At 36.2% G+C, this 23,765-nt stretch overlaps 1 protein-coding gene across 1 annotated transcript in view; it reads left to right on the plus strand.

Annotated features, from left to right (window-relative positions):
* LOC150093364 (UDP-glucuronic acid decarboxylase 1-like) overlaps nucleotides 1-23,765 on the plus strand; it is a 104,335-nt gene that overhangs the window by 57,640 nt on the left and 22,930 nt on the right. Inside the window, exons 5-6 of the mRNA XM_090413347.1 lie at nucleotides 1,993-2,097; nucleotides 7,248-7,429. Coding sequence (XP_090269473.1) covers nucleotides 1,993-2,097; nucleotides 7,248-7,429 — 287 coding nt within the window. The remainder of the gene's footprint in view (nucleotides 1-1,992; nucleotides 2,098-7,247; nucleotides 7,430-23,765) is intronic.

Below are 23,765 nucleotides of genomic sequence, written 5' to 3' on the forward strand. Positions count from 1 at the left end.
TCTTCAACACCTGTTCCTGCAGATTTGCGAGGAATTCTGCTGTACGAACGCAATCAGATCGTCTGCTAGGGATCTTTCTTCTTGCTACATCCTCGTAGTCACCATTGCAAGTCTCTAGTTCATGCCTGATTGTTTTTACTGTATTCAGGGAGCATTGGGCAGCAGTCGTAATATCCTTATTTTGATGGCGGGCACGAATCATCATGATACAAGTTATTCTCTTCCATGATTCAGGTGGGTTCCAGCTATCCATTCTTTCTGACATCTTGTATATGAATGAAGAAGGGTCCAAACTTTTAAATGAAGAGAAGTGTGTGTTAATACATGTAACTTACGGAAAAATATAATTAATTATAAATATGTCAAATTTATCCCGAACACCCTGTATGTATATATATATATATATATATATATATCACCAGCAGCACTTCCCCTCCCTTCTTGTCCTTTCTATCCTCGCAAAACACACTGTACCTTTCCATTTCTATTCCAGTTAGGATATCATCTTCATTCAACCATGTTTCACTTATTCCAATGATTTTGGGACAAATAAACTCAATCACTGAATCAATTTCATCTCCCTTATTTCTGATACTCCTTGCATTTGTAAATAAACACAACAGTTCACTTTTAGGTCTGTAACCAGTCCTACCCGAGTCACTTGTTTTCCCATCATACATGTCCTTGCCCAATCACTTTTATTACTACTTAACACATATATCTGCTCAGATTTAACTACCCCTTGCATCCTGATCTCTTCCATTTCTATGTTGATCATCCACGTACATACATTCACTGCTACTTCCAACATCCATTCTTCCTATGCCATATCTCCCTGTCCACCCTGACTCCCCCCCCCCCCCCATTTCCCTGTTGCTTTTGCATTCCCATTCTCTCTTCGTCTCTCACACTACTACTGTTTCCATTGCCAAGTACTTCAGTTCTCTTCTTTATGACTCTCCTAATCTTTCACTTTACCTCTTCTGATCTCTTGCTTGCATCACACACTGAACTTCCATTTAGCAACAGTTTTTGCAGTTCACTCAGTGCAAAGGCATTCAAATGCAATCCGTTTTGACCACTTAATATACTCCTGTTTAGTTCATAATCAGTCTCAAATGAAAGCTCTGACTGTTTACATTTGCAGAAAAATATTCAACTTCACGAGTGAGAATTTTTGAATGAGAGATTTTATAGGTAATACTTTAGGAATGACTTGTAATTTAGAAGAATATTAGCTATCCATAGTAGCTAGAAGCCTTCTCACTTTCCCAGCAGTGGGGAGCTCCATCTCCCATACTTTACACACTTTCAACTACTGAGTCTACAAAACTGCTACAAATGGCTGATAATTACTGCTGTTTTTAATTATTTATGCATCTCTGTGTATCCACTGCATATCTAAGTAACTAAGTATTTCAAAAATGGAGCAACCTGAGAGAAAAATGGTCTGCATTGACAGTGCTGGCTTTACATATAAAATGGAATGGGACAGTTGATATATGATTATATGATGTTCAAAGGTAAGTATGATAAAATAATTCATTTCTGATTAGCTTAAGCTATTCAGTTTTAAAGCCAAATCATTTGAATCTGCACATTATTGGTAATCTATTAGAAAAGTATAAAAATTGTTACGTATTGCTTTTGGAATGAGAAATTCAGTTGTTTGTAACAATTACTACTGGTGAATATTGCCTTTTTTTTAAATATTTTTTTTTCTCTAAATAAAATTATATTTCTTATTCTGTTTGTTTCATGTATAATGTGGCATTTCCTTACAAACTATTCTGATTTTGGATTTGGTGCAAACTTTTTGTACAGAATTAGTTGGTTGTACTAATATTATATTGAACTTGCAAAGATGCATTAAGAATGCTACTGTTTTTTTTACATTTTGTAGGATAGCATGTAGTTTTCTTAATTATAATAATTATAATTGTTATAATTAAGAAAATATAGTATGGCATTTAATGTGATTAATCTGTATAGTGGACCAGATTTACCATCTTGCATCTCCTGCTTCTCCTCCTCACTATATGTTAAATCCTGTGAAGACAATCAAGATTAATACTTTGGGTACTATTAATATGCTTGGTAAGGATTTCATTTTTATCTTAAGCCTCTTAGTATTTATTTATTTATTAAAAATTTATTTTGTATTAGCATTATATTGTATTATGATAATTTTCTGTTCAAGGATAGTAGTTTCTAAAATTAACTGATTCTGTCTTATGGATATAGCCCAGAGCTTGTTCTTGTCCCATTAGGAATAGCATTAAACGTTCTATGGCCTCATAAAATGAATTTAAGATGCTGAAATTTTATTTTCATTTAAAATTTTACATTGTTATATTGAATAAGACAGTACTGTAAACATTTATTATTATTATTACTACTCGTCGAGGGAGGGCACCTACTCTACAACTCACCAGCTACATCTAACTGCAACCACACCAACGCCATCTACTGCCCATCACCACAAGTATTTTCACAGACAATCACAAATATTCATGCCCACAATGGGATTTGAATCTGCAGCCTTTTGACTGGAGAGCGAATATGCTAACCACTTGGCCAATCAGGCAGGTCTTGAAATTTGAAAGTATTCATTTATTTGTAATGCTTTATTTATTATGATTTTACTTTTTATAGGATTTTCTTTATGAATTATTCTATTGCACTTTTTGAACTTCTATATATAATAGTTCATTTCCCTTCGTCTGCTTAATATGGAATCCTAAAATAGTCATCAGATACTTCAAGTGTTTAATTTTATTACATATAAAATTGGCTTTTTTTGTGCTTTGTTGCAAACTCAGATAATAATTAAAAAGTTTTATTAGTTTTAAAACTAAGAACATTTGATATTAGGATAACTACTACTTTAAAAACTGTTTTTTCATCAGCAATTTTCTGATATTTTTTTTGGGTGGGGGGGGGATTGGGAGGGTTACATGATATAATGATAGCACTGAATGAAAAAGTTATCATTATTACCTGCCTATTTAACAATTTTCCTCAAATTAATCTTATCAGTCAAGATTCCAGTATTAGATCTTATTTCTATCTTTTAAGGCACTTCTTACTGTATCAGTCCACTTAGACCTGGGCCATTCTGGCAAAAAAAAAAAAAAAAACACTTGTCTTGCTAACCTTTTCTCTCCCATTCTGTTTAAGTGACCATACCATCTGAGATTAATTCTACTAACACATTTTATCCTGCTCAGAACTAAATGGTGATTACTTCTGATTTCAAATACTCTGTATACCTCTTGTATCCTGAACCAGTATGAAGCATTATCAACAGTAACATCATCAATGAGACTTTCTTATTTCTTGTATCTTCTCTCCATGTGAATTTGTGCACATCTTTATGTTGGAACATAGTATTATTACAGAAATACAGCAGCTACTTGCCATTATTCGCTTTTGTCATTTCTCTAAATTTTCACAAAAGACTTCTAATATGTCTGATCATCAGTTTCTACTCTACTGTTTTGATTCTCCATCAAGGACTAACCTTTTCTTTTTCTGCCTTTGCTAACATCTGACCTCTATGGAGTCAGACTCATCGTGGGATGTACACACTATTGCACACAATGTTCATCCAACCATGCTTTAAACTGATTATTCAATGTGCCTGCATTCACAACACATTTAGGCAATACTTTCCACTCACCAACTACTCTCCATGCAAAGAACCTTCTCCTCACTTCCTCTGCTTATACCTTCCTTATACAGTTTCCACTGATGGCCTCTTATTCTATGAAAAATCTCTTCCTTATCAACTGATAACAATCCCTGACTAGCTTATATGTCTCTGTCATATCCTCCCCTCCCCCCATCCCTTCTTTTTCCTATTCACGAGGCTCTGCAACTTACATTCTCTAATCTATCCTCATACTCCACATTTCAAAGACCACTGAACACCTTTGTGAATCTTCTCTGGACACTCTAACATATCCTCGTCACCATAAAAACCTGGCGACCAAATCTGTGCACAAAATTTGCTTACCAAATTTGAAAACCTTACACTTTGCAACATTAAACTGATAGTTCCACTTACCTGCCCATTCAAGCAATCTATTCAAGTCCTCTTGTAAGGCCATAACATTTGCTGACTCTGCATTGCTCTCCCCAATTTTGCATCACTTGCAAACAGCTGCATATTACTAGATAAACCCATCACAATATCATTAACATACAAATTGAACAACAATGGCCCAAAAATTGACTCCTGTGGCACACCACTAGTGACCTTTCTCTTTCAGGATACCGCACCCCAATATACAACTTTCTGAAACCTATCTGCCAGCCAGTCACTGATCCAACTCAGAAGTCTTTTAACCAATCCCATCTGTTTCAATTTATTTAAGAGCTTGTCGTGTGGGAGTCTATCAAAAGCCTTTGCAAAATCCAAGTACACTATGTATATGCATCTCTCCTGTCCAAGGTATTTGTCACCTCTAGTACATAAGTAAGTTAGTGAAACATGATCTCCCCTTAACAAACCCATGCTGATAACCACAGAGAATGCTGCTGTTATCAACCCATTTCTGTATCCTACCTCTCGCCAATCTCTCCAGTACCTTCACCACAACTCCAGATATACAGACCTGCCTATAATTTGAAGCAAAAGTCTTATCACCACCTTATGCAGTGGAACATTTTACCACCTTCTACTCCTTTGGAACCTGTGCTTTTATTAAACAGGCATGCCAATTCCCTGGAACATTCCCTTAAGATGTATGGTGATATGTCATCAAATTATCGCCTTGTTGACATAGAGTTCATTTCCTCAGATACTTCCTGCTTGCTCACAATTAAGCCATCCTCTCCTATGTCCTCTACACTTAAGTTCCTCATAATTCCATCCTGATCAGGATGAAATATCCTTATAAACTGATCATTGAATACCTCAACAATGTCTTCTGCATCAGTTACCATTCTACCACTTTCATCCATTAACATCTTACCACGATCATTCTTCCTTCTACTTGCTAAAAAATCGAGGATTTTTCTTTGCCTGATTTGCCAATTTCTGCTCATATTCTACTTTTTTTCCTTACTGAGTCACCCTCCTGGCTTGTTCATTATACACTTCATGTAACTGATTATTACCATTATTCATCTTCGTCCAAAGTACTTTCTTTTTCCAGATTTCATGCTTAAGCTCTACATTCATCCATTTTACACCTACCTTATTCAGCCTTTTGGCCTTTGAAATACGTTCACGCATTGATGCTGTTGTGTATTTCTTTGTCAGTTCCCATGCAGCATTTGTTTCCTTACCGCCCAACTCCTTGTTCCATGTTACAGCTCCAAGCTGTTTCCTAAGCTGGTCATAATCACCCTCACAAAAGTCTGTACGTGACTAGCCATAACGCAGGTGATCACTTCATGATCACTTTCACCAACTGGAGGAAAGCATGAAACCCCTCACACAATTACATCCTCTGATGAAATGATCAGATCTAGAACTCTGGATCCTTGCAGGTCCTCTTTTATGTCCTGTCTGAGATAGTTATCTCTTAAAAACTCTAGAAATTCATTTTCCTTATTCCCAAATGCTGTCTCTTCATTCCAATCTATACTGCCATAATTAAAATCACCCATAATAATTACTCTTTCTTTATTCACTAATCCAAGTTGCTTATACATTTCTTCATCACCACTCTCCACATTCCCAGGCCTATAGCAACACCCAACTAATTGTCTTCCTCTCAACCTCCACATTACACCACACTGCCTCATAACCATTGCCACTGTTTCCCCCTTTCATGTCCTGTCCACCTTTATGTGGACTTAATTCCTCTGCTATCATCAGCACTCCCCCCCCCCCTTCTTGCCCTTTCTAATCCTCCTGAAAAATACTGTATTCTTCCATTCCTATTTCCCATTACAATATCATATTCATTCAACCATGTTTCACTTATTCCAATGATTTTGGGTAGAATATACTCAATCATCCCTCTTATTTCTGATACTTCTTGCATTTATAAACAAAACAATTCATTTTTAGGTCTATAACCAGTTCTATCGAAGCCACTGGTTGGATGTGATTTCCCCACCATATCTGCCCAATCACCTTTATCACCACTTACCACATATATCTGCTCAGTCTCAACTTCCCCACCCACATCGCAATATACTGAGTCTTCATACACACATTCACTGCCACTTTCAATATCCATTCTCCCTATACCATGTCTCCCTGTCCACCTGAGCTCTCTGCATTTCCCTGTTCCTCTTGCATTCTTGTTCTGTCTTCATCTCTCATACTGCTACTGTTTCTACTGCCAAGCACTTCTGTCTCTTCTATACCACTCTCCTGATTTTTCCCTTAATCTCTTTCTTCTGATCTTTTGCACACATGGCACACTGTCCTTTCACACATTATCTCTTTTCAAAAAAAATAAAAAAGCTTCACTTCACTCAAAAAGTGTAACACTCAGTGTTACACTTTTTAATTTTCTAATCTTTCCCCATTATCTATCAGATAGCCATAAGCTATCAGACATAATTCTGGCAATAAAATGACCAACTCACCATTACCCATAGGTAAATGCTGTTCTTTTATGTACCTGAAAATCAGCGTATATGACTTATTACTAATTTTGCATGCTACTTAAATTGTTTAAAGTATTATAGGCGTCTACAAATCCCCTCTCCTTTGTTCTGTGGCTAAAAGGTTTCATCATGCATCATTCTTTAAAGGTGATCTGAATTCAAATTCCATCTGTGATAGCAAGAATTTTCTAAGCATTTTTATGTTGGTTTAAGACAAAAGGTACAACTTGAATTTTTTTCTCAATCAGTAGACAATCTAGCACATTTTCAGTCATGACAGACTTTATGAAACTAGCTACCTTACAATATCAAAATAATAAACCGAATTTTGAAATTCAGTTAACTTGGCCTTAAGCTATCAGACATAATTCTGGCAAGAAGGTAAGGATATTTCAGTTTTTCAATTCTGGCAACAAATTTAAAGTTATTAAATAAATTAACAACAACAAACAAACAAAAACTGGTTTGAGCAAACAATTAATGAAATTTTTTAAGTTTGGATACATTTTCAAGAGTTTATTATTATTTTTTTTTAAACATATGTTATCTACATGCATTTTTTAAACTTAATAAGTACTGGATAAAATCTTTATATGGAAATACATTCCTTTGTTTTATAGAAATAATTGAACTATCAATAATTATCAATTATCCAAATGTTTCTAATTTTATAGGTTTAGCAAAGCGAGTTGGAGCTACTGTTTTGGTAGCCTCCACATCAGAGGTCTATGGAGACCCTGAAGTACACCCTCAGTCTGAAGATTATTGGGGCCGTGTTAATCCTATTGGACCTCGTTCCTGCTATGATGAAGGGAAAAGGGTTGCTGAATCTTTATGTTATGCATATGCCAAACAGGTTTGCATTTTATTTGGAACAACATTTTTGATATATTTTGTTAATGGCCATTCCAAAGTAGTTGTTTAAACACCTGCATAAAAAACATCTAGGCAGAAATGAATGTGTACTGACTGTTATCTTCCCTAAAATTGATTGACTGCTTTCAAAAAGAGTTATCAGATTAAGAACCCTCAGATTACATTATCTAGTATTCTGTGGTTGGATGGAGTTAAGATATGTGTAGAAATAAAACTATCTCTGTATATTAAAATACTTTGGTCTCTTTGTTATTTTAAGATAGATGTGATATATTTCTTATGGCAATGAATTACTTAAAAATATAGACAAGTATTAGAAGAGAAGCTTTCCATCATCAAAATCAAATACCTGACACATATCCTTGGGGGGGGGGATACAGGATCCTATGTAATGATATAACTGTTCATGTATCCTTACTAACTTCCTATCAACAATTTTCCTTCAGATTAGGCTGTATTCTGTCAACATCCCAATATTATGAGATCTTATATTTATGTTTCTAGGGCACTTTTTACTGTATCACTCTGCCTATATCTGGGTCTTTTCCTGCCATCCTGGCAAAGAATACTTGTTTAGCTAATCTTTCCTTTCCCATTCTGTTTAAGTGGCCATACCCCCTAAGATTGGCTCTGCTAAAACATTATTTAATGCTAACAATGTCAAGTTCTTTCCTAATATCCTCATTTTTAATATGATATTGCAATTGATACCATCTGGTCAGTTCCTAATCTTTCTTATGACTCATATGTGGTCTCCAGTCTTTGATCAAGAGTTTTATTTCTAATCCAGCTCTCAGATCCATAAGTTAAAATTGGTTTGAACACTCTTTGTATACAACTAGTTTAGTGTTTTGACTAATCTCTCTCTTATTCCATACCGTCCGCGCGGTTAGCCTGGTGGCTGTGCACTTCGCAACCATATGCCTGGTGAAGGAGTGTCCTAGGTTCAATTCCCGTCAACAACATAAGGAGCTTAAGGATCTTTCTCAGCCATAGCCAAGTTAGCTGGTCTTGGGCATGGACAGCAGGGTTTTTTCCACCAGTTTATCTGGGGGTTTTCATCCTGCAAGCAGGCAAGCTTGCCCCGTGAACACAAATGGATCTACAGTCATAAATACTTAACCCCCCATGAGGGGGCTCAACTCTTCCCAGTAGGGATGGGGGGAGAAATAGGGAGGAAACTCCATATGAATAAATAAATAAAAATTCCATACCAGATTTGCTGTCTATTTCCATATTTAATTTGCTTTTATCACTAAAAATTGTGCCTAAATAACTGAAATGTTTTTATTTGTTCTATAGGTTCTTCATTCAGAATACAGTTGATGTTTTCAATGTTTCTGCCTATTTTCGTTGTCTTTGTCTTGTTAATGCCGATTTTCATACCAAATTTATTACAGCAGTTCAATTTGGTCAGGGAATCCTGTAGACTTGGCCTAGATTTATTCAGAATTATAGATTGAATTATAGATTTATTCAGAATTATGACATCTGCATAAAGTAAAGAGCCGAGATTAATATTTCTAATTTTGATAAAACCATCAGGGTTAATACTGCTTTTCTTCTAATGTGATCAATATAGATGATGAATAACAGCAGAGATAATGTACACCCTTGTTGCATACCTGACTTAACATCAAACCATCTTCCTGTACCTCCTTTAATTCTGACTTCTGATTTACAACTCAAATAGAGACTATGTATTGCTTGATTATAATGTCCCATTTACACCATATAACTGGAGTGTTTTGGACAACTTTCCTCAAAACGGCATATGACAAGGTGCCTCTTAAATATAGATCCTTATTATATTCCCATGATTTCTCAACTGTTTGTCTTAAAGTGAAAATCTGATCCTGACAACCTCTGGCCTGAACCCAGCTTGTTCTTCACCAAGCTTCTCTTCCACAATTTTTCTTAGCCATTTCTCAAGAATACTTACATAAATCTTACCAGGAACACTCAGTAGAGAAATTCCTCTGTAATTCTCACATTTAGCTTTATTCCCTTTTTTATAGATAGGTACTACGAGCGCTCTACTCCAATCATCTGGAATTCGACCCTCTGACTAGGCCTTCTGAATTATGCACTGTAGCCACCGTAAAACTTATACCTCCATATTTTAGCATTTCTGGTCGAATAACTGCCTTTTCGCATTTCGGGTTTGTGATAGCTTTTTCTAAAGTATAGATATATTTTCCAGATGGCATTCCTGTTGAGTATTTTTTGCCACCATTCTGTCACTGCTTGTTTTAATTAGAAATCATTCAGAGTAATTGCTTCATACATCAAGAATATCTTTATCCTCAGTTTTCATGTCCCCTTTATTATCTCTCATTCCTTTTACACTACTCTTTCCTTCATTCTGAGCTTTTTCAGTAGCCTCCAGAATAACTTACCACCTCCCTGATATTTATTTTCAATGTTCTTACCAAAGTCAGGGCCACATTTATACTTTTGGAGGCCCTAGGTGCAACATTATTATGAGGCCTCAAAAATAAGCATTTTTTTTAGTTTATTGAAAATAAAAGTCAACATTTCCATAATAACTCATTTTAATAACACAATACAATATTGGTATACATATATTTGCATTTTAAAAAAAGTATAAAAATAAATCAGTTCAAATTTAAATAAAAAAATTAATAACTAAAAGTTTTTTTTTTATGATTTTAGCAAATATATCTATAATGTCATAATTAATCGAGTCCATTACATCTGATTCAATGCATAATAACGACAGGTCACTTGTTTTATTTTGGTGCAAGTTGCTTAAATAATTTTTTATTCGTTTCAACACTGAAAATGAGCATTCAGCTTATTTTTATTTTTAAAATTGTTTCTACGTTCGGAAAAGTAGACCTTAACCCATCATTTATAAATTTGTACATACTTTTAATTGAAGAATTTTCTTCCTTTATCATTATTGAAAATTGCTTAATTTCATCAGTAAATTTTTCTGGATCAATATCAGTCCCATAAATTTGTAAAATTTTATTAATGCTAGTCTTGTACTTGTCTTGATCTATATTTTTCTTCAAAAAAATGTCAAACATTATTATTATTATTATTTGACACCTCCAGGGAGTCCAAAGACTCATCGAGGGAGAGTGTGCCAACAGCATCGAACGATTGGTCCCCTTCCGACTACTAACCGCGCTCAAACTTACTTAACTGAGCCATTAGTAGCAGAGGCTCTACCAATCGACCAACCTTTGCCGGCATCTAATATGTCGAAATAGCTTTTTGTTCTTTCATTAATTTCCAAAATTAGCTTATCGTAAATGACATTAAAAGTGTTCTCAGCGAAATGTTCTTTTCCATGTAATGTAATCTCATTGTTAGATTGTGAAACTTCATCACTCATTTTTTTTGTTTGTATTTTAACTCTTTTCTTTTCATCTTTAAATTTTGTCTCATCTGTTAATAAATTCGGTTCTTCATTTACAGCAGCAAAACTATTTATTATATCTAAAATAAAACCAACTAAAGACTGTAACAGATTATTAGCTAAAAACAAATCCATATTGTGATCTTGTAGAGATTTACTAGTAGCATTTATTTGTTGTAAAATTTTGTCCCACACAACTGTTAAAATTGATTTTTCTGGTCTGTCAAAATGTTCAGCCAATGATGAGCTCTCTAATTTAGAAATAGGTTTTTCATGAGGAGAAATGGATAGTTCAAGTAATGAGTCTTTAATTTGTTTATATCCATGTTTCAAAGCCAATATGATAGGGGTGTCGACTAATGTTTGCATAAGATCAACATTGTCCATACAGATATACCTGCGATCTAGCTTTTTCAAAATTGGAGTATAAGGTATAAGATTTCTAATTTATGTTTAGACAAAGAAAAAATTAACATAATATTATTTATTATTATTACAATATATTATTATAATTATCGTAATATTAATTAGTTATAATGCTTAAAAGAATATTGCAGTTTTTTAACCTGATTAAAATAAACATTTCATTTTGAACTTCCTGATGAACCAGCATTACTTATTCTACACTGCAACGAGTTTGGGCGATGTCAATGCATCAGTAGATTCATCCAACTGAAGTGAAAAGGCCTGACAATCCTTATATCCTGCATTAGTTGCTCTTTTAGATCTGAATTTATTTCTTCTACTCGTTTTGCAACTGTATTTCGTTGATGGCAGCAACTATTTCTGCTTTATTTTCAAAATTACAAAACAACGATTCAGCTGCTGCAAGAAATGCTTTTTTAAAAATTGCACCATCACTAAGGGGTTTCTTATGTTTGGCAAGAATATGGCTCACTCTTAACGATGCAGTCGTTGCTGTCTCTGAGTTTGATATTATTTTAATGAAACATAAACACTGCTGTGATGACAAACTTTTCTTCAATTCTTGAATTTTGACTTTTTGTAAATCACTGTTACGTGGATATGCCGTTCATAGCTGCTGTGCACCAATTTAAAATGTCGTTCCAAGTTCCCTATTTTCAGCAGAGAAACACTTCCATCACAAATCAAACAACATTTGTCTTTGATCATAATAAAGAAATAATCATGTTCCCACTCTTGATGATAGTGATATGTCTTTGCTTTTTTCGTAGTAGTCATGATGGTACAATTTTAAATTATATTAAAACACTTCAAATTTTAAACTTGTAGCAGAGCACAAAACAAACAACTGAGTTTATAATACTGCTATCGTTTATATATAGAGTTCACGTGTTATGTTCGTATAGTGCATCAAAGCGAACAAAAAACCAAAGTGGGCGTGTCTATGAGGGCACATACATTTCCAAATACATTCCACAACAAAAGTCTCACAACGGGGAATTTAAATATTTTTAACTAATATTTGTAATATTTCAAATTTTATTTCGAAATTTTTGAAATAAAATTTAATTTAATATAATTGAATTATAAACTAGATAAAAAATATTTATTTTAATTTTTAATTAACGTAAATTTTAAATAGAACCATAATATAGATTATTATATGATAAATAGGTTAACATTATTTATTTGCTTTATCGTATTTGGACTCATCTATATATTATTTTGAAAATTGAGACAAAATAAATTTGCGATCGACCCCAAAACATTATGCGATCTACCCGTAGATAGCGATCGATGTCATTGACACCCCTGCAATATAGCGTCAGCTCTTGCAGGCCACCTCGTTTCACTTAGTCTTTTAACTGTTAAAGATTTTTTTTTTTTTTTCGAAATGTTTAAGGAGTATACCTCATCTTCTTGTTGAAGATGAAAAGTAATTGTATATACATTTTGAATAAAACAATAATATATCGCACTGCTTCCGGACAAGATTCAGCGACATAGTTGCCAATTAAATTTAAGGAATGACTAGAGCACGGTATATAATGGGCAGAGGTACAATGTTTTATCAGCCTAGTGTTAGGCCTTCAGCTTTTATATTATGATTTTAATATTTAAAAATAAATATTTTATTTTTCAACTATAACTACGCTTGTTTTTTTTATAGTTCCTTATGAGAAGTAAGGTTTTGAAATGTAGCCCCCATAGAGAGTGAGGCCCCCAGCTTGTGCCTAGTGGTAAATGCAGCCCTGACCAAAGTCTTCCCATGACTTTTGTTTAGCTAATTTTACACAATGCTTTGATTTCTTACATTTCCTGTATTCCTTAAGAGCACAAGGTGATTTATTTGCTAGGAGATTTCGATATGCTTCCTTCTTTTCCTTGACTGCTTCTTTAACTTATTATCAAACCCTTTCAGTTTTTCTTGAATAATATTTGATTATAGTGTAAGAGGGCGTTTCAGTTAAAGACATAAGTATTCTGCCTCCATTTGGTGACAGTGATCATGCGGTACTCACTTGGGAAGTGACTAAGTTTATGAATGTTCCATTCAGAAAAGGTTACATGCTGAACTACAAAGCAAGGAATTATGACCAACTGATTCTCGTAGAAAGGCTTATATGTTGCTTACACATGATTATTAATTAATTTAAGGAATTCACAATGTACACTAGGCTATAAATTAAATTAAACTTTAATCTATATTTTCAATATTTCGGCAACATCACGTTGCCATCTTCAAAGGAACTTAAAATAAAGACACATGCATGCAGGCACTACACACAGTAAATGAGGAACGAAGTGAAGAATATTGTTTCTCCTAAAAGTCCTGATGGTACCCCTTAGCGGGCTATGTAGGTATTCTTGGCGGTTGGGCTGAAGGTCTCCTGATGTACAGGGTGTTCGGGATAAATTTGACAGTTTCGTAAGGAAAAAGAAAATCTTCTTTGTATCTATTAAATTTAATGAATTGACAAAAAAACATTACAGGCAGAGTTAATTACAATACTATCAAGATTTACTCAAAATAACCACCATTAGCATCAATCACAGCTTCAATTCTGCTTCGGAACCTCGAACAAGCTGATGCTACAGTCTCCCTGGGAAGGGCCGCAAAAACTGTTTTAATTTTATCCATTAACTGGGCTTTTGTATTACTGGAAGTGCGATTGGTGTCTTTTTCAACTGCGCCCCATACAAAATAATCCATGGGGTTAAGGTCTGGGGAGTTTGGAGGCCAAACATTTGGACTGGTGAAGTCGTAGAAATTTTCAGACAACCATTTTTGACTTTTCCCAGAGGTGTGGCAAGGGGCCGAATCCTGCTGCCATACATACGGCCTACCATTGGCTACCCTTGTTATCCAGGGCTTGACTACAGTTAGCAACTCCACGAACAAAGCCCGAATTCCAATGCCAGGGTTCTTCAACACCTGTTCCTGCAGATTTGCGAGGAATTCTGCTGTACGAACGCAATCAGATCGTCTGCTAGGGATCTTTCTTCTTGCTACATCCTCGTAGTCACCATTGCAAGTCTCTAGTTCATGCCTGATTGTTTTTACTGTATTCAGGGAGCATTGGGCAGCAGTCGTAATATCCTTATTTTGATGGCGGGCACGAATCATCATGATACAAGTTATTCTCTTCCATGATTCAGGTGGGTTCCAGCTATCCATCCTTTCTGACATCTTGTATATGAATGAAGAAGGGTCCAAACTTTTAAATGAAGAGAAGTGTGTGTTAATACATGTAACTTACGGAAAAATATAATTAATTATAAATATGTCAAATTTATCCCAAACACCCTGTATGTCTCCCAAATTTGGGGCAGTCTCATGCAACCAACTTTGTTGAAGTTTGGCATGTTTCTTAGGGCTGAGACTGATTCTATGAAAAGTCTTTCAAATTTGAACTTCATACGGTGTATTATTGTGGCTTTCTTTCACCGTATTCTGTGGCGTGTATCCAGATCATGGTCTGCAAGACCAGAGTGGCTATACTGGTGAAAACAGATGTAGTCCTTGTGTTCTGAAATTCTGATATTCGCTGTCCTGCCTGTTTGGCCAAAGTAGGACAGCTTACAGCTGCAAGGGACCTGGTATACACCAGGTAGGTCTTGGGGAAGTGGTTGGTCTTTAGTGGAGCGGATAAGGGATGCCATTTTCTATATGGTCTGCAACAAGAGGTCAAGTCATGTTTCTTTAAGATTTTGGTAATTTTTTCCGAGGTGCCTCGGATGTAAGGAATGGGGATGGATTTTGAGTAATCCTTGTTGTGAAGGGTTTTCAATATTTTTTGGATTTTTTTTTTGAAGTAGGGGTAGCCATTGGCTGAGAACGTGTTGAGAATGTGATTTAGTTCAGTGGTTAGGGCATTGTCATTTGAACAGATTAGTTTGGCTCTGTTGTGTAGTGTCTTAATAACTCCATATTGTTGTGAAGGGGGGAATTGTTGGTGAATGTATCTGCCTATATGGGTGGGTTTTCTATAAACTGAGAAGACCAAGGTTCCATCAGGCTGGTGGGTGACTAGTGTGTCTAGGAAAGGAAGGCTGTTGTTTTCCTCTTTTTCCAGGGTCAACTTGATTCTGGGGTGTTGGTTGTTTAAGTGTGTTAAGAAGGAGAGGAGTGTATCAGAGCCATGTGGCCAAATGGCGAACACATCATCAACATGTCGAAGCCATATGGTTGGTTTTTGTGGGGCAGAGTTTAAGGCTTTCTCTTCAAAAGTCTCCATAAAGAAGTTGGCCAAGGGTGGGGAGAGTGGTGAACCCATGGCTGTCCCTACTATTTGTTTGTAGAATTTTCCTTGCCAAAGGAAATAGCCTGAGTTCATTGTGAACTGAAATAGGGCTGAGATATCGGGAGGAAATTTAGCTTGGATTGGCTCTAAGGTTTCCTTGAGTGGGACATTTGTGAATAAGGAGGAGATGTCAAAACTGACCATTATGTCAGAATGTTGGAGTGTAAGGTTTTCTGTGCTGGCTTTGAAGTGGGCTGAGTATTTTATGTGTGATGGTGTGTTGCCAGTGTAGTGTGAGAACTTTGGCCCAAATGTTTAGCTAATTTGTATGTGGGGGAATCAATGTCATCCACTATGGGATGTAATGGCACATTTTCTTTATGTATGATTGCGAGTCCATATATATATATATATATGGGGGAGGTATAGAGTTAAACAGTTTTAATTTGTTAGTAACTTCTACAGGCCAAGAGGTGACCTTTTTAAGGAGCCTATGGAGTTTTCTGATTTGTGAGCTGGTGGGATTGTATTTAATAGGGAGGTAAGTAGCCTGATCTAATAATAGAGAATTAAGCTTATCTGTTTGGTTGAGTACTATGGTGACATTTCCCTTATTCGCTTTGCCGATTACTATTTCTTTGTTTTTCTTCATTTCCTGCAGAACTTTATATTCCTTATTGGATATGTTGGTTTTTGATGATCTTGCTTTGGTGAGAACACAAGCTACATCCAGTCTAATATTGCTGGCGATGTGGTTTGGAAGGTGGCGGATCCTGTGTTCAATCTGGATAATTATATCCTCGGCCGGTATTTTTCTGGGAGCAATGGCGAAGTTGTGGTCACGTGAAAGAGTGAGTGCTGCAGACTTCAGTGTAACTGAAGAAAGGTTGACTACAGTGTTTGTTGGATGTTTTGGTTTGGAGGTCGAGTTCTTTTTTAATTTCTCAAATTTCTTGATATGTTGACCCCGTATTTTCTGAAATTCTTTATCTACCGTAGTGCACGAGACGACATATAAAATTGATCAAAGCTCGTGATTTAATGTGTTGGAAAGCTCTTCTTCAAGCTCCCGAATAGCTTTGTTTGTGTCAGCTTGGAGAACACCCTAGCTGGCAATTTGTTCCCTAGTAGAGCATAGCTAGCGTGGTTATAAATTCGGAGAGCCTTTTGTGAAACAAACTGGTGCTTAAATTTCACACAATTTGGGATTATCTGATTATCCCGGCAGCGTTTTAGGAAGGTCAGACGATTCAGTTGTCTTGATAACTTCAGCTTCATTTTGTTGTCTTGGCAGGCCTTGCGTGTGATGGAATCTCCGTGGATGATAGTAATTCTCGTAGAAAGGCTTATACGTTGGTTACAACGTATGTGATTATTCATATACCTTGTAACATGATTATTAATTAACTTAAGGAATTCACAACGTACACTAGAATATAAATTAAATTGAACTTTAATCTATATTTCCAATATTTCGGCGACGTCACGTTGCCATCTTCAAAGGAACTTGAAATAAAGACGTGCACGCAGGCACTACACACAGTAAATGAGGAACGAAGCAAGGAATATTGTTTCTCCTGAAAGTCCTGATGGTGTTCCCTAGCGGGCTATGTAGTTATTCTTGGCTGTTGGGCTAAAGGTCTCCTGATGTACATCTCCCAAATTTTGGGGCAGTGTCATGCAACCAAATTTGTTGAGATTTGGCATGTTTCTTAGGGCTGAGGCTGATTCCATGAAAAGTCTTTCAAATTTGAACTTGCTACGGTGTATTATTGTGGCTTTCTTCCACCGTATTCTGTGGTGTGTATCCAGAGCATGGTCTGCAAGACCAGAGTGGCTATATTGGTGAAAACAGATGTAGTCCTTGTGTTCTGAAATTTTGATATTCACTGTCCTGCCTGTTTGGCCAAAGTAGGACAGCTTACAGCTGCAAGGGACCTGGTATACACCAGGTAGGTCTAAAGACTAACCACTTCCCCGAGACCTACCTGGTGTATACCAGCTCCCTTGGAGCTGTAAGCTGTCCTACTTTGGCCAAACAGGCAGGACAGCAAATATCAGAATTTCAGAACACAAGGACTACATCTGTTTTCACCAGTATAGCCACTCTAGTCTTGCAGATCATGCTCTGGATACACACCACAGAATATTATTGTGAAAGAAAGCCACAATAATACACCGTAGCAAGTTCAAATTTGAAGGAATTTTCATGGAATCAGCCTTAGCCCTAAGAAACATGCCACACCTCAACAAATTTGGTGTAGGACGTACATCAGAAGACCTTCAGCCCAACGGCCAAGAATACATAGCCCGCTATGGAGCACCATCAGGACTTTTAGGAGAAACAATATTCCTCACTTCGTTCCTCATTTACTGTGTGTAGTGTCTGCATGCATGTGTCTTTATTTTACGTTCCTTTGAAGATGGCAACGTGACGTTGCCAAAATATTGGAAATATAGATTAAAGTTTAATTTAATTTATATCCTAGTGTACATTGTGAATTCCTTAAGTTAATTAATAATTATGACCATTGAGGAGTATACTGAATTCAGCAGAATGGGATCGGTTGCTGGATTGAAAGAATATCGACAATGCATGGGAAGCATTTAAACAATACTTAAATGATATCAGAATGTGTCCCGAGAGTTCAAAGAATAAATAGAATTGGAGTCAAATGGATGTGTAATCTTATTAAACAAGAGATTCATAAGAAAAGGATGATGTGGAAGGAAAACCATTTGCATAAGGATGACGTCCGTTATGAATGTTATAAGCAGAAGGCTAGAATAGTCACAACTGTTGAACGGAAAGCGAAATCTAATTATGAAAAGAAACTGGCTCTGCATACTAAAGACAACCCACAAGAATTCTATTGATATGCTGCAAATAAAAGAAAGAATGAATATGAAAGAGTAACTGTTCTAAATCCTGATGGCGTGAAGGTTACAGATTCAGAAGAGGTTGGTCAGTTAATGAGTGCTCATTTCTTTAAAAGCTATCAACCTGGTGAATGCGACATTGAGCTCACTGTTACCTCTTCACTAGATGAAGAAACCCAGGTGTGTGATGCCAAGGTATTAGAGCTGTTGCACAAACTTAATAAGAATTCATCAATAGGGACTGATGGAATATCTGCTGAACTGGCCATTCCTTTGACCAGGATGTTTAATGAGTCCCAGAATAGGGAAGATTCTGCAGGAATGGAAGGAATGTATGGTAATTCCATTGCACAAGGATGGTGCAAAGACCAATGTATCCAACGATTGATCAAGTAGTATCTCAGGAGTGGTGGTGGTGGTGAAGATTTTGGAAAATTGGTTAGGGCCGCATTCAGAAATGGGTTGACAGTGAATCTCTACTTTGCAATAAGCAACATGGATTTACTAAGGGAAGGTCATGTTTTAGCAACTTGCTCACATTCTCTAACAATGTTACCATTGAACTAGACAAGGGAAATGGATACACCATGATACTTTTGGATTTTGCTAAGGCTTTTGACAGAATACAGTATGGATGACTGTTGCTTAAATTGGAGAAAATGGGTTTGGGTTATATAATATTAGCATGGATAAGAGGATGGCTGACTGACAGATTTCAAAAAGTGGTATATGGGGGGATCTGAGTCTGCAAGGTTTAAGGTAACAAGTACATTAATGATATTGGGAAGGATTTGATAAGCGATATACAGTTATTTGCTGAAGATGTCAAGATAGGTAGGGTAATCAGGAATGCTGCTGATATGCAGTCTTTGCAGAATGATTTGAATATTGTGCGCATGGGAAAATGGGTGTCAGTTCAATGTCAGTAAATGTCATTCACTTCGGCATGAGTAGTTATCCAATGTTGTATTATATTGGTGGGATTAAGCTAGAAGAAACTGATGAGGCTAGGGATCTTGGAGTGTTAATAGATAGAAAGTTGAAGTTAGTTCAGGGGCCAAGTGACAAAGATTGCAAATACAATTCAAAAGATAATTGCAATGCTGAAACAAATGTTCACATGCAAAGATAAGGATGTTATTTTGCCACTTTACAAGGCCTTGATAAGACCTCATGTGGACTATTGTGTGCAAGTCTGGTCTCCTGGTTTCCGTTGTGATTCTAATATATTGGAGAGAGTACAAAGGAGAATGTTAAAAATGATATCAGAATTGTGGAATACTGATTATGAAGACAGATTGAGGATTTGTAGACTGCAGACACTAGCAAACAGGAGAAAGAGGGGTGATATGATTGAGACTTACAAATTTCTGAAAGGATCATACAGGATTTCAGTTGATGGAATTTTTCAATTTATGGAGGGTGGGGAAAGGATGAGAGGGCATCCTTGGAATCTGAGAATTAAGGCCACCAAGAAGAGTGTGAGGGCTGGATTTTTCTCTCAGAGGGCGGTGCATGATTGGAATGGATTGCCTTTGGATGTTGTGAGTGCAAGCAGTGTGAATGAATTCAAGAATAAGTACGATAGCTAGTGTGTGTAGTATGTAGCCTCCCTCGATGAGTCTCTGACTCCCTGGAGGTCTCTCTTAATAATAATAATAATGTTTTTGAATTTGAGTCTACAGTTCACATCTGATAACTGTTTAACACGTTCGCTGCCAACTACGAGTATACTCGTAGTTGGTATATGAGCCTCACAAGCCAACTACGAATATACTCGCATGTCGATTACCGACCTCCTATACCAAGCACGACTTAACCCTTAGTATAAGTACCTTAATTTGGACCCTTTGCTTGTGAACAAAGCAGAGAGGACGTCTGGTGGCTTGGTAGAAGGGAAATAATTTCATCTAAAATATAGTATATTATATATGTGCCTCAGAAGCCAACTGCGAATATACTCGTATGTCAATTATCGCCCTCCTATGCCAAGCACGAGTTCACCCGTAATTTGTAAATCAAATTAAAACTAATAAAATCAATAAAAATAATAAATTGAAATCAATAAAATAAAAACCAATTTATTCAAATTATGAATGATACACTTTAAAACAATTTTCCATGCACAATGGTGGTTTTTCCTGGAAAACAGGACAATAATAATGTGTTTCGCGTCATTGTTTGTTTCGTGTACATACTCAGCATGGCTTTGTTGGGCGATTCTTTTTTTTCTGTAGGTGGGAAAATTTCCAAATAATGAAGATCCCGAATCCTGTTGATATTCTGTGATGCTCTAAGCTCATCCATTCCAACAAAAGACTGAGATAAATTGATCTCTAAATTTTAACTCAGTCATTGCGTTTCCAGTAATTATATTATAAAATTTATGCGCATTTTGAATATATATATCACAAATGCATATTGCCAATTTCTTTGGCCATTTTCTAATCGTCTTTCGTAAGGCGGAATAGTAAGAAAGCATTTGATCAGAAAGATCGATGCCTGACATACCCAAATTATAGTCACTAACGATATTTGGTTTTAATTGAATTTTACCATTCCAATTTTTCACTTCAACCATTTCAAATTTGTGCATATTTGAAATTGAAAGAACTTCCCTCTTATTCCTTCCATTTGCGACGATGAATTCATTAAATTCATCATCGCTCATATTAGCATAAGCTTCTAATTCTTTATCAGTAAGTTTTCTTTTACTGGCCATGGCAAAACTGAAGGTTTTTAGAGACTAGATGCAATAAACACAGTCGTCAGTGCATGTAATATATAGGTGAGGGTGATACGAGATTACTCGTAGTTGGCGTATGAAACAAAATTCTGTCTGATAAGCTGGCTACGAGATTATTCGTAGTGACCTTGAAGATGCGAAAGCGCTTGGCATGTGGGAACAAACTATGCCCGAGGAGCATGGCATTGAACGTGTTAACTTTGATTCGTTTCAAAACTTTCTTAGCCACGCTTATTTTCAATATGAAGTTCAGTTTTATCCTGCTTAACACTAAATGGTGATCACTTCTTATTTTAAATCCTCTGTATATTGTGTCCTGAACCAGTGGGAAAACATCACTGTCAACAATAACATAGTCAATGAAACTTTTTTTATTCCTTGCCTCTTCTCTCCATGTGAATTTCTGCACATATTTATGTTGGAACATTGTGTTAGTAATAACCAGTCCATGTCCTGAGCAGAAATCCAACAGGTATTTGTCATTATCATTAGCTTTGCTCTTTTCTCCAAATTTTCCCAAAATATTTTTGTTTGTTTGGCAATCATTTCCTACTCTCTGCTATTTAGATACCAACAATGACCAACTTTTCCTTTTTCTTTGTGTCAGTTGCTTTCTCTAAAGCCTCAAAAAATTTCTCCACTTCTTTCTTATTAGAACTTTCTGTGGGACCATAAGCACAGATAAGTCTCATTGTCCAGTTCCCCATTTCGATAGTTACCTCCTTCAAGATTATCCTCATATTTAGTGTTTACATTTAGCATCATAATGCAGTTCCTATTAGAAAAAAGGAACATAAATGGCACATTAAATTTAATAACTATGGTAAAGCCAACCTTTCTGATCATGCCCTGAATACTGTATATAGAATTGTGACTGGAAAGGCACTTGTTGTTTGCATCACACCAAAACATGGTATGAACATAAATTTAAGTAGGCCTGTGAAATTCTTATCAACTACCCTAATCTTAACAATAAAACTGAAGGTCAGGCCAGTAGAATAACTGTTGATCAAATCATTCTCTCTTTGGCTTACTTTGTGAAATGTAATCTGTATATATATGTGTATACTCCAGATTAACCTTAATGTGAAGGTTGAAACGTTAGGAAATTAAAATAATTATTTCTAACACGGTTGTAGTCTCCATAATTTGTCTGAAATGAATACAATTCAGTAATTTTAGGTATGATACGTCTTATTGCAAATCAACTATCCAATTAAAATAGATATGTAAGATAGGTAACATTTTGCAATTTTTATGAGACTAACATGAGAGTTACATTTCTAGTGGTTATGCATTATTACTATTAATAAAGGCTTAAATTATTAAATTTTTATTATTATTAGAAAATACCATTATTAAAGGCTTAGAAGTTGGTTATGCATTATTACTAAATAGCTTAGGGAAATAACAACGTAGACCAGGATATACATTAAAATAAATTTTTAATACAAATCCAATATTTCGGCAACGTCACGTTGCCATTTTCAACAGTAACTTGTGAGCAAGACACGTGCGCGCAGGCACAGCAAACAGTAAATGAGGATGAAGCAAGAAGCTAATCTTTCTCCTAAAGTCCTAATGGTGCCCCCTAGCGGGCAATGTTGGTATTCTTGGGCGATTGGGCTGAGATCTTCTGATGTAGGTGTAGGTTTCCCAAATTTGAGGCAGTCTCATGCAGCCAAATTTGTTGAGGTTTGGATTGTTTCTTAGGGCTGAGGCTGATTCCATGAAAAGTCTTTCATACTTGTATATACTACGGTGAATGATCATGGCTTTCTTCCACCATATTCTATGGCGGGTATCCAGAGCATGGTCTGCAAGACAAGAGTGGCTGTATTGGTGGAACCGGATGTAGTCCTTGTGTTCTGTAATTCTGATATTGGCTGTCCTGCCTGTTTGGCCAAAGTAGGACAGCTTACAGCTGCAAGGGACCTGGTATACACCAGGTAGGTCTGGGGGGGGGGGAGGTTGGTCTTTAGTGGAGCGGATAAGGGATGCCAATTTCTTATATGGTCTGTAACAAGAAGTTAAGCCATGTTTTTTTAGGATTTTTGTAATTTTTTCTGAGGTGCCTCTGATATAGTGTATGGTAATAGATTTAGAGTAATCCTTGTTGTGAGGGGGGGAAGGGGGGTTGTGGTTCATTGGTTTCAATATTTTTTGGATTGTTTTGGGAGGGTAAACCACATTCTCAACACTTTGAGAAAGTGTTGAGAATGTGGTTTAGTTCTGTGGTTAGGGCATTGTCATTTGAACAGATAAGTTTAGCCCTGTTGTGTAGTGTCTTAATGACTCCATATTGTTGTGAGGAAGGGTGGTGGGATTGTTGGTGAATGTATCTGCCTGTATGGGTGGGTTTTCTATAGACTGAGAAAATCAAGGTTCCATCAGGCTGGCAGGTGACTAGTGTAGTGTGTCTAAGAAAGGAAGGCAGTTGTTTTTTTTTCTTCTTCCAGGGTGAATTCGATTCTGGGGTGTTGGTTGTTAAATGTGTTAGGAAGGAGAGGAGTGCATCGGAGCCATGTGGCCAAATAGCAAACACATCATCTACATATCGAAGCCAAATGGTTGGTTTTTGTGGGGCAGAGTTTAAGGCTTTCTCTTCAAAAAGTCTCCATATAAAAGT

The sequence above is a fragment of the Typopeltis vanoorti genome, chromosome 24, assembly GCF_054136105.1.
Source record: "Typopeltis vanoorti isolate ZY-2024b chromosome 24, IOZ_Tvanoo_1.0, whole genome shotgun sequence".
Classification (NCBI taxonomy): domain Eukaryota; kingdom Metazoa; phylum Arthropoda; class Arachnida; order Uropygi; family Thelyphonidae; genus Typopeltis; species Typopeltis vanoorti.